Raw genomic sequence first — 12252 nt, 5'->3', positions numbered from 1 at the left:
GCTTAAATATAGAAGGACGCGACAGTAAAATTATCTTTTGCAAAATAGCACCTTTCCCAGAGGTCCAGAGATCTCGTGCTTTAGTCGATTAAAATTGATATCGGTACGATTAGTTATCCTTGAAAAAATTCTTTACCTCCTGGCTTAAAATTTCGAGAAATTACACACGTGGATCGACTATTGTAAATCTCTGCTCTGTAGAGAATTTTCTCGAGAAAATAACGGGAGACGTAACATTGTAGATTTGTGGCAACGAGAATCTCTTGGACCATCAGTACAGGACAGCAGTCTTAATAATCTTTGCTGAATTTTTATTCCCGATGTGAAAATCACGGCGTTAATGGTAAACAAAGGACGAATAGTCACACACCGTGAAAGCATCACCTAAAACTTTCAGTCTTCCTCTATAATTCCCAGTCTACGATTCTAGCACCATTGCGCAGCTTTCAAGTTACGTTTCGTTTAACGAACCCGATCAACGAAGAGTACTTTCGATAATTAAATCGGCTAATAATAAGATCACGTTAGAATTCGAAGATTAGATTGAATTATCGACGTTCGCATGCAGTTTTCTCTACGATATTTTTGTTTTTTCCTTTTTCACCTATTTACTAACGGCAAAGTTTATCGTATCTAGCCAGAAGTTGCACGCTGTTATCGTTACTTTCTTCAACGTTACCTCCCTTCGTCTATTTATTTCGTATACTTCGTTTCGCAGTCTCTCGTTACGTAGTCATATACACAGTTAGAATAATCGAGCTAAAAATCGTATCACGATCCTCTTCGACAGGATCTCTTCCTTCTTTTTCTCTTTTAAATTATCATTATTGACAAATCAGGAATCTACAACTTCTGACTGTTTTCACCGTCGCCGGTCGTGCTGCCTCGAGATTCATCGGCGATCTTTCCATCGCGAATGTTCAATTGAAAAGTTGTAAACTACGAACCGTCGAATCTAACATAAATCGAACGTAAATCCTGCCTTTCCCGCCGAGCCATCTTTCGAAACGACACGTCTCAAGACACTGATCTAACGTTTCAACTATAATTACATCTCGTTCATCGATGATTCCTTCGAGGTAGCTCGAACGGTGACGACACGATCCTCGTTGCCAATGTAAAACTTCCCTTCGCAATTCTAATACCTAGGTCGCAGTATTGACAAAGTTAGGACGTGTAAAACGACGCACGAATCGCTTCTTCGGGATCGTCTTCTGTTCGAGAGACGATCCCCTTTCGAGCCTCGGCTAGTTGCTTCGCTAGTTCGTGGACTCCGAGTTAGACGACGGCGATGGTTCCGGGCTCTGCACCAACGTTGTATCCCTGCCGATCGTCGGTGTCAACAGCATACCGCGCGGACTGAACGTGTCGCAATACAGATTCTCTTTCTTGTGCACCCGTCTTACGTGGCTACGCAGATTGTCGCGGCGTGCACTCCTGTAAGCGCAGTGCGGACAAAGGTGCGGCTTCTCGCCCGTGTGCATTCGTCGGTGTTGGATGAGCTGACGAAACAGAGAGAGAGAGTATCATTGTTCCCGTGTGTAAAAAATAACTCTTTGCGATGGTTCGCGGCGAGATTGAAAGGTGTTCGCAATGGATTTAGAGCGTCGGGGCACGTTTAATTACGACGGTAAAATTTGGGAAGGTAGTTTGGAAAAATGGTAGATTGTAAACGTGACGTTACAGTGAAAGTTTGGTATATACAGGATGAACCATGTAAAATAGGCCACTTATAGTTGTTTTCTCTAGTTACGGCGATACGAGACAGTTTTTGTAGGTAATTTAAATGGTTTCAAAGGGTGAACAGGATGGAAGAAATCTTTTTTATAAATGTCATTTTTCTCTGAGATTTTTCAAGGTTTCCTATGTCTTTTTTTATCTTAAAATGATCCTGGACTCCAAAATTTTAAGTGTGAAACTTCCTTTCGTTGAAATGCTAGGTTCTAGTGACGCTAGAAGAGTGAACCTTGGCTCTGGATTAAATTTCTTTTAATTTACTGAATCCCTGTTTGCGTGGAATTATAATAATAATAGTCGGGTATTAATGATTTCTGATTGCAAATCTAAGGCTATGACTCATTCTAACGTGCTAATTTCCCAGCTATCGTACAATGTCGAAGTTTCACAATGAACATTCCTCGATCCATTATACAACACGATTCCAACAATCGTGCCTTATCGTAGCCGTAATAAAAACATCTAAATATATCACGTTCATTGAGGCTTTCCATTACAATCATTCGAACAGCACGCGAAAAAAAGGGCGACTGTGTGTGTCAGTTTTATAAATACGAAACGTCGTTGTGAAATCGACAGATTCATACGATACATATAGTTTACACAGGACGATACGTTTGATTTACAGGTAGAAAGTAGAATATCCTGGATATTCTACGATATTCAAAGGGACAACGGAGTACCGTAGAATTTACCGACGAACAGTAGGATTATATACCCAGGCTTTCACGCGGTGAGAATTCGAAACAATCGAAACTTCGTTCATTTCCCCCCTTGTTTCTACGGTTGGAGAATGACGAAGTCTCCTTTTGTGTCGGGGAAAAATATTACCTTTTTCAATTGTACCGTGCGAAAGATGCAAATGTCGCAGCAGAAGTATCGGTCGTCACGATGCCTTCTCATGTGTCTGCTCAGATCGACTTCCGACGATTTATCCGCCCCGCAAACCGCGCAGCTCACCCTAGTTTCCGGCGCCGTGCCTTTCGCGTGTGCCCTCAAATGCCTCTGGAACGCCTTCTCGATGGTGCAGGCGTACGAACACAACGAGCACCGATACTCCTCCCTTTCGTATCTGCGCGATTGAAGGTTACAATTAGTCGGAACTACTTGACCGAGTTTGAAAAATTTGCGCGAATCAAGTTTCCGGCGATCTTCGACCCGTTTGCATCGTCAGAGCGTATATGTACGCGGAATTTTCTCGGTCACTGTCCCGGAAGCGTATATATACGCGCATTCGTATAGCGAATAATCGCAGACTACTCAAATTTCGCGTCAAGGGCCTTTTTTTTCATTTCTTTCCAACGATGCAAATGGGTCAACGGGGGAACTCCCGTGTAACAGCAGTAAAATCGAACCATTCTTCTATATTTTTTTTTTTGAGAAAAGTATTAACGATACAAGATTGTTACTGTATGGGTGCGTAGATACGTTCATAAAGTATACGAGCAATTTTTTTTGTTTACTTTCTTTCATTGTTATATCAAATAGTATGCAATTGTTCTTATCCCCTTCGACGACGAAGAAACCATTGTCGGCGGTCAATGTAGCGCTTGTTCCAATCGTCAGAATTTAAAAATTGAAGAAGCTTCTTAAAGTCAGATAGTTTGCGCTGGGGCTATACCTATTTCGAACAAAAATTATGAAAAATTAGACAAGTTGTACGGTTTCGAACAAAAATTCACTTTCTTCGGTGTACAAATTGAGTTTATACTGATTGAAAGAATATTATAAATAAAGATCAGAGGCACAGTCTCTAAGAGAATGTACAACAAATAAAACAAGCTTCGTTTGAAGTTGATCAATTAATTTATCGTGCACGCCAATTTGCGAAACACAGTTTTAAAAAAAACGCGTTTAAAGTTTCCTCCAGTATGCATACTTTGGAAACACATTCTCAACACACAAAATTATCGATCTTTTGGACCTGTTACACGAGAATCCCCACTGAACACGTTCGCTGCCACGAAAAAATTCACAACACGCCGTATGACACATTCAGAAACGCATATCCTGTGTCGATGACAGCGAACGCGTCGAAGACACACCAAAGTAGTCGTTGTCACTCTGAAATCATACTTATCACAGTTCGATAACATAAAGTATAAGTGTAACAATTGAAAAAAGCGCTAAGTACCTATACCTGACGCGTTGCAATGCCAGGGTACGTTTTTTCCCGGTGGGTGTCATCCCCTGTGCCACGTGTGCAGCCACATGAGTCTCCATCTCGCATCTGCTACTCGTGGTGAAGTCACAGCCCGAGGACGGACAACTTTTCGTTTCGCCTGTTTCCGCGCTTGGTACAGGCGGATGGCAGTCGACAATGTGCTTTCGCAGAGCTGGCCTCGTTGGTGCAACCACATCGCAGGATCCGCAGGAATAGCCGCGATGAGCGTTGCTCACGTTTGGACTGCTACCTCGAGATCTAAAAAATCGGTGCGAAATTACAATCTCGTCGAACAGAAAGCTCGAAAAATTCGGAAGATACTGTGGTAGTCGTAAAGTAGTATCATTTCTTCTCTTTAGCCTTAGTTCATAAGTTTGAGGATTGTTAAACAGAAAAATTATGTATAACGTCTTAATGTTTCTCATTTAACGCAATTTTAAAGGGACGAGTATCTGGTTTAAGAGAAGAAACGTCGAAGCATGGAAAAATTATACGGCAAGGAGTTAAAATACGCTTATCGTGCTCTTGTAAGATGTGTGACGAAGAGAATGTGTTGCAAAAAAGAAAAAATTGACGAAAGAGGTGTAATTGATCGACAAAAATCGCATTACAAAAACAGGTACAGCAGGACCTCGGTAGTTGCACGAAACGGGACTGAAGAAACCTTGGAGGATCCAGGTTCCTGCAACTATCGAGGTAACCCTAATCAACTGTACGAAATCTTCTTCTGGAAGAAATGTAACGAGGTCGTCAAAATCGACACGTTCCAGCGTATTAACAGCAAAATCATGGGAAACCTGAGAAGATAAGAGCTCGAAACTTGAGTCAGAACTGCGTGAAATCTGTCTTTTAACTCCGATCAAGTCCTAGTCGAAAAAACGAATCGGTGCCGCTACTTAACGCTTTAATTTACGACCTCGCTATACATTTCCTCCAGCGGCTATACGTAAAAACACGAGGAAGAAACGAAGAGATGAAAGTGATAAAGTGAAATGAAACGAAAGTTTTTAATAAAACTTTTCTCTTGTAATTCCTTCCTCGAACGCCTTCGAAACTTTTCAGTCACGTTCGACGTTTTAGGGGTAACGATAAGGGAAAAATAATGTATTTCACGATGAAACAAAACATGTAACACACACACACAGACACATACAGGAGAGATATCGTGTAATTTCACGGAATCAGAAACCCTTTTTTTCCGTTCCGTGGAATTTCGTAATCGTTGCTCACGAATCGGTCGTAACTCAACGCTGGTCAATATCCTTCAAAGCTGTTGATTTACGGCGCCATTTATCTTTGGATTTTTGAAATATCAGAAACGCGCTCGCATTGTTGAGCGCGGAGAGGAAGATTCGCTCTCTCTCCCCGCTATATACGACAGATTCATTGGTCTGGTTTTATCGATTTCGCGGCGTGTTAAGTAAAAGCATCGCCGTTCGAAAAACAAAAGAGGGAAAAACGGAGGAAAAAACGCTTCCACGCTTCGATACAAACGCGTAATGTCGTTTCTCTCGATTTCTAAACGCTTATCTCCGCGGCCTAACCGCGGAGGGGAATTTAAATGCCACGCGTTGTTAGGCGGGGAACGGGTTTTAAGTACGTTTCGGTGTAAAATCGGTGGTGGTTTGGGGCGGCGAGAGAACAGGATTGATAAGTGTGTAGAGAAGGCATACTTTTCGGTGTAAGACGAATGCTCGCTCTCGGAGTCACTGTCAGACGGAATGTTTGGGATTTCTGTTGCCTCGAGGGCCGCGGTTGCCGCCGAGAGTCTTCCAAGCATGGCGGTGTAAGCGCCGAGCACCCAGCCATTTAGAACCGGTGTAACTGTTCCTTCCTGTTATCAAAACAATTTCTTTTACTTCTCGTGAATTATGCAACTACTCGGTAGATGTAGTCGTGCAATTTTAACAGTAATAACTTCTCGTGTAAGCGAGTAACTACTTTGGTAACGACTTGATCTAGGTAAGAGTTTAGACGATCATTTGGGCGACAGTTTGGGGAATAATTTGAGCGACGATTGGAAAGGCAGAAAGAAGGTCGTGAGTGCATGAAAAATTGAAATAAAAAAGAGGAGCTAGTATTATTTAAATGTTTCAACACACCACAATTTATTAAACTTTTACGAACGAGTGAAATAAGATTTTATTAAATTTTTATCGGTGAAAAGATACACGTTTTATTTTTTTTGTGGTATGATTTATCAAATGTGTGCAACAGTAAAACTGCGACTTACGCCCTTCTTGTACCTACTTCCATAATCTAAGAAACGACTTATTGTTATTCAAAAGTCTAAGCTATGATTTAATCATTTTTTCGATAGATCTTCAATAATTATACTGAACAATTTCACCAACTTAAAGTATCCAGCACTAAAGCATACGACTTGTCATAAGTGATAACCTAAATATAGATAGAATTTGACGAACCTTGTCGAAAGTCAGATAGGCCATCGGATCGAGCAGCTTCGTCGGTAAATTATTGTTGGCCGAACGGTGCGAGCTGTTCGTACTTCCGGTGTCGCTCTCCTCCCCAGCGTCTTCATTGTCGTTGTTCTCTTTTGGTACGGAAGTCTACACACGATCATGGAGAAGTTCATTATCTCGTTCGTGTTAGTTTCGAAATTAAGTAGCAAATGAAAATTTCGGGTGTAAACTTTGTCTACGCTTAACCGGCAAGTTTTCTGATCTTACGCCAGCAACGTTGCGCCGGCTTAATCAAGAGATACAGGGGTAAAAGGATGCCTTTGTATTCTTGATAAACCGTGTTGCAATGCTTGGCTGAAATTTCGAAACGTCTCCACGAGGTGAAGTTCGAATACACGAGGGAAAACGTAAGTAGCATTGTTGAAAATGGTCAACGAAGAAAGTACGGGTGTCTCTAAACATCTTCGAAAGAAAAAGGGTCTCTCTCTAATCTCTAAGTCGTACTAATCGTTTCTTTTTTCTAAATGTGTTTGAAGATCCGATACTCTCGATGGTTCTAACAGAGGAAAGGATTATCGAGCCTGAATTCGAGGAACAGTTTGCTTCTTTGATGCCTAATGCAGCTTACTAATCCCGCCGACACGTTCTTTATTCTTGATTAACGTCGTGGATAATAGAGGAAGAGAAGAGATTCCTGAATAATATATCGGTAAAGTAGGTATCTGTCTTTTGTAAGTAGTGATTTAAATTTTGATTCTTTTGTAACTCTATTGAGAAATGCAATTTTTTCGCACAAAAGAACAGGTACCTAAATGCGACACTATAAATATTTAGGTAGAATGCTGGAGGATAGGAAATACTTAAACAGTCTTTTCTCTTCTAGAGGGTAAAGATAGTATTCAAAGTTCATTGACCTCTTCTTTTAAAAGAATTTTTACATTCTCCAAATCTCGTGGTCTCGCTCGAATATCTTAAACCCCCAAGAAAGGTAAAGGAAAAGAGTGACTAACCCTTTGCAGACGGAGGATTACTGATTTACTACCGTTCACAAATATTTTCTCATTATATCTACCATTTTAAATAATAATTATAAAAGCAGTTAAATCCTTGACTTCTTCCTTGGAAACTGGTTAAATGAAATTTCCTACTGAAATGAACTCTTACGAACGCTAGTCTATAGTCACATCATTCTCAAGGAATTAAAAAAAAATAAGCAACCCTCGAAAAAGTAAAGAATCTCAAATAAACTCACATAATGAATAATTACGAACGCCGGTCCACAGTTCCATCCTCCTCAAAGGGTTAAAAGACAAATGAAACAAGCCTCGAAGTAAAAAATCTCAAATAAACTCACACAACGAATAATCACGAACAGAGACTAATAAGGGTCAAAGGGTTGAAAAAAGTGTCTCGAAAAATTAAACAACCCCTCGAAAAAAAAAACGAAGAAAAGTACGAAACGCACCTGATTATCATTTTCGTCAGCTTTTTCGATGTTTCCTTCGTTGTCGTCGCGTTTCTCCTCATCCCCCTCCTCTTCCCTCTTCACCGCGTCCCGTTTCGTCACCAGCTCCATGGGCCCGTACGGGGGCCCGGCTGACGTCAGCGGTAACGGCACCATATCCGGTCGGTGGAGTCCGCTCAGGGCGAACGCAGCCCTCGGTAACAACTGCGTCGCACTTGGCGGCAGAATCGGGTGCCTTCGGGCGAGACGCGGGTCACCCCAAAGTTCACCCGCGGCGTGAAGACTCCAGATCCCATATTCCATCTGAAATACGTCCTGTTTAATTAAACACCTGTTCAATCGATAATGTCCCTCCCTCCCCGTTCGAATTATCTCCTCCTCAGAGCCCTTTGAACTTCGAGTACAAGGGTTATATCCGCGAGATCGTGACAAACGAAGGACGACGATTTGAAATAGACACCTGGGACGAACACGACGCATCTAGCTCGCGTCGCGAGGATACGGTCTATTTTCGGAAAGCTTAAAATAGGAAAAGCGGATAATGGAAAAGACGATATTCATTGTTTGCGCCTTCTTCGCCTATCTAATACACACAGACTTAGTCGAGTTTCGACGGCTGAAAGATGGATGAGATTACGCGGCCCGCCATCGAAATAGACCGGGGTCGTTAATAAAAGATGCCACGTCAAGCGGGAACTGGATCGTTTAGAGACGTTGCCCCGACAAGAAATTCTGCCTGCGAGATGTTCTGTGCTTTCGAGTGGTAACAAGTTTTTCACGGGAGGATCTAGCCCAGGCGGAGAGGAAAAATGAAGGAAGAGAAACGTGGAAATCGACGGTTCTCTGTAGAAAATAATTCGAAGGAAGTGTGATGTACAATGAAATCGTAATTATCGCGAGAGCATTAATACGTTCGCTTTCACGTCGCGTTGCCTTCGATGCGATACTTAATAAATTAACGAAGATAATTTTCATACAGTGGAAACCGGCGGGCTTCCCAATGCGAACGCATTGCGCGACAAAAGAGGTAGAGAGGGGCAGGAGGGTAGGTGGGGGATTACAATAGATTTACGTAATGAGATACAGGAATACGCGTATAATTTCACGAACAGCGTCCGTCAAAGTGGTCGGGATCAAAGTTAAAGGTAAAATTGCATCGGTGTCTCGTGTATTGTCCACGTGTGTATGCGCGCGTTTGTCCCAAAAAAATATCAAAAATAGCCGAGTGACAACCGGAAGATCCTTCTCCGATTCGCGACATCCTCGGCTCTGTTCTCTAATTTCGCTTCTGGTTAATCCTCGGACGATATGTGCGCAGGGTGCGGCCGAAAGTATTGTACAAACGGACAGCAAGTGATTTCTTCTCTGTGAAAATATTGTTCGGTCATCGGAGGCTCAAACTTTGTGAAAATCGCCGTTTCGACAATTCCTTAATTGATGTAATCAAATATTATGCAAAATATCGTTGACAAAATTTTGTCTGCGTGCTTTCTTAAAAATTTAGACATTGTACATAAACGCGATAGGCATTGTACGTTGTTTCACTAATCACATCTTAGCTGTGCAAGTGCAAACAACGCAACGGATTTTCCAACCCGATTTTCACAAAAACTGAGCCTCGGATGAACGAATCCTTTTATTTATTTTTGCGTAAAGAATCACCTCCTGCGCACTCGTACAATACTTTCAGTCGCGTTCCGTATACACGCGCACATTTCATTACGTGAAATCAACGATTTCTATTCTTTATCCTTCCTTCTTCACGTTTCCATTTCCTCCTCTTACGTTCGTTGTATAATAAGAGCGATATCACCATATATATATATATTCTTTCATCTACACCGTTTCGTATATTCGTTTCTATTCACCCACGAAAAAGAAAGGAATCAGGAGTTGCTATCTTCGAATTGTCGTTTTGGCAGGTGAAAAAAAAAAAAAAAAAACGAGCGAATATAGAGTATGGCGAGTTTTAACAGGATCGAGAAGCGCGCCACTTAATTGCAGCGCATTTTGTAATGTTTAATAAATAGGTCCGGCGATGGACGAGTTCAGAACTCATTATTCGCGAAAGTTCGCGTACACGCGCTCATTACTCGGTGAAACCGTCGGGGAAACAGTAATCATTTTAATGACCGTTCCCGTTTAAAAATTTCCAAACGAACCGGAGGACTTCCGATTGCGCCGCTTCTCCCGATCTACCCCCTTCCTCCCTCCTCCTCCTCCTCCCTCGTGGTCCGCGCGTTTCGTCCGCGGCGGAACGCGGATTCGCGTAAAAATAACGCAACAAATATCCTCCTGTTAATAAGTCCATCGATCGGTCGTTTCGTCCGGCTGTGGCAGAAGGAAAATTTTGCAGGTTAAATTGGTCGGATAATTATGCGCGTTTAATAGCTAGAAGCCCCGTTGATAACGCGGTGTAACTAAAAATGCAACGTGTAATGGAACGAACGATTTCCGGGAGAGAAAAAATGGAGGAGAGATTGAAAAAGGGAACGATAACGGCGAATTAAAAAGAAAATGTATATGTATATATAGAAGGATGTGAAAGATGGAAAAACATTCTTGGAAGATTGTTCGTTAAATAATAGCACATATCGATTCGATCGTGTACGAATGTGAGGTTTGCACGATGAACTATACGCTCCGTAGGAAAATTAAGGAAATATATTATTTGTCGCTGTCATTTGCGGTATTCCACGTATCATCTCATAAATCAAGCGGTAATAATCCCGAACAAATATTCTATTCGAAGTAACATCTATCGAGTTTCCGTTCACTTTTCGACGAATAATCTTTCCGGGATAATTTCACGCCGGAAACAATGTCGTACGATCGGCGCTGCGATTTTCCGCAGCGACGAAGAAAGAGAAAAGAGAAAAGAAACGTAAACGATACGGTTAAATGAAAATTTCATGTTGCTCGTGTTACGTTTTCATTCGTTCCACCTCTCCGTCGGTACAATAAACGTAAGAATTATCAGGGTTTCGCATTTATAATTTGGGAAAGTGGGAACGTGTTCATTTGCAAACGCGAGATTATTATAACTGGAGCCCGTGATGGCGGTGGTCCCACATGAGATTAATCGCGCGGAAAAACATGTGAATCTTGACAGATGAACTGCGAGATGTCCCGAATAACGGTGGAAATTAACAGAAGTATTTTTGTTAAAAAGCACAACGGTGAAATGAAATGCGGTTAGAAAATTGTTGAAACTGCCGGTGTGAGAAATGTGGAAATTTTTATGAAAATATATATGTATGTATGTACATGTAACAGTCTGATAAAGAGTACTGCAAAGTGTAACACTGCGACGAGCATCGCGAGATTAGGTCATGGAAATCGGTGTAACTCCTAACGGGAGATCCACACAGCGCGCACAACCGACTGAAATTGTGTTTCAGTTAGAGAGAGAGAGAGAGAGAAGTCTTTTAGGATCAGACCACTTGATCTCCACTACCACCTGCGTAATAGGAAACCCAAGGAAAACTTCGCGATAACGGCATCGTTTTTAATCAATTTTATACATAAAAGTCGAACGTTGAAACGTCGAGAGAAAAGTTTTAAAACATCGAAGGGCAAACTTCGTCGAACTGATTATTTTCGATCAATTATTTCAAGAGACATAACTCAATTCGAGTACAAAAAAAAACATAAATAATACAATCTTTTCTATCAAAATTTCACAGAAAGAAAGGAAAAGGAGCGATTTGGGAAATGAGCGAGGCGAGAAGAACTGTTATCACAACAAAATTGGAACATGCAAACAGCCTGCACAATGACAAAAGAAGAAAATCGAACGAAGTAGGTAAAGAAAAAGAAGTAAGTAAGTAAGAAGCTGGTCCATCGAACGGCATTGCGACATTATCAAACTGTGTATATCGCGAGGCCGTCCGCTAATTTAGAAGCGAGCAAACAAGTTGATTAAGCGCCGCGTACGAAAAGAAAGTAGAACCTCCGAAGTCTAAACTGTGTGCTATGTAAAACACACGTTACTTACGGATATACATACATATACACATACAGCGTAAACGAGTTAACAAACGAGAACATTGAGAAAACCAAAAAAAAAAAAAACCCAAAAAAAAACGAAAGAAACATAAATGAAAGATTCCTTCTTACGGATGCCCGTCCGGTGGCCTACCGCAATTCAGGCCGATCGTCATTACGGTAAATCATCCCCCGGACCACGTTTGCCCCCGTCTCTATTTACGGAGCAAGAAACACCAGCCGATCCTTGCGGGTACCTCTCTCTGACCGGTAGACCGGAAGTTACGCAGTACCACCGCTTAGAGAAGTAGTAACGTGTGCACGCGGACCGACTCTCTCTCACGAGGCACGGAACCGGGGTACAAGAGAAATACGTCCGGATACGTGCTGCCGCAGAACGAACTCGCGAGATTCCTGACCATTGGACCGACCCTCGTGCATGCATACTTTAGCATAACGTTCTCTATACAATATCC

General features: G+C 41.8%; 1 protein-coding gene across 1 annotated transcript; it reads right to left on the bottom strand.

Annotated features, from left to right (window-relative positions):
* Positions 1-1259: 1259 nt before the first annotated feature.
* LOC108570484 (zinc finger protein 425-like) lies at positions 1260-8095 on the bottom strand. The gene is made up of 6 exons (XM_017932350.1): positions 7790-8095; positions 6328-6471; positions 5575-5735; positions 3872-4159; positions 2569-2809; positions 1260-1502 (listed from the first exon to the last, which is right to left on the bottom strand). The coding sequence occupies exons 1-6, from the start codon at positions 8090-8092 to the stop codon at positions 1260-1262; spliced, it is 1380 nt and encodes a 459-aa protein (XP_017787839.1). The 5' UTR covers positions 8093-8095.
* Positions 8096-12252: the final 4157 nt, after the last annotated feature.

The sequence above is a fragment of the Habropoda laboriosa genome, unplaced genomic scaffold, assembly GCF_001263275.1.
Source record: "Habropoda laboriosa isolate 0110345459 unplaced genomic scaffold, ASM126327v1 scaffold84, whole genome shotgun sequence".
Classification (NCBI taxonomy): domain Eukaryota; kingdom Metazoa; phylum Arthropoda; class Insecta; order Hymenoptera; family Apidae; genus Habropoda; species Habropoda laboriosa.
Note: the sequence above shows the minus strand (reverse complement) of the source record. Positions and strands in the feature narration are given on the sequence as shown.

Excerpts from the sequence above, each read along its gene's own strand:
- LOC108570484 (XM_017932350.1), bottom strand. The coding sequence starts at position 8,092 with ATGGAATATGGGATCTGGAGTCTTCACGCCGCGGGTGAACTTTGGGGT. Across the intron at positions 6,472-7,789 it reads CTGACGAAAATGATAATCAG|ACTTCCGTACCAAAAGAGAA; the intron begins GTGCGTTTCGTA and ends GATCGTGTGTAG. Across the intron at positions 2,810-3,871 it reads TTGCAACGCGTCAGGTATAG|ATACGAAAGGGAGGAGTATC; the intron begins GTACTTAGCGCT and ends TCAATCGCGCAG.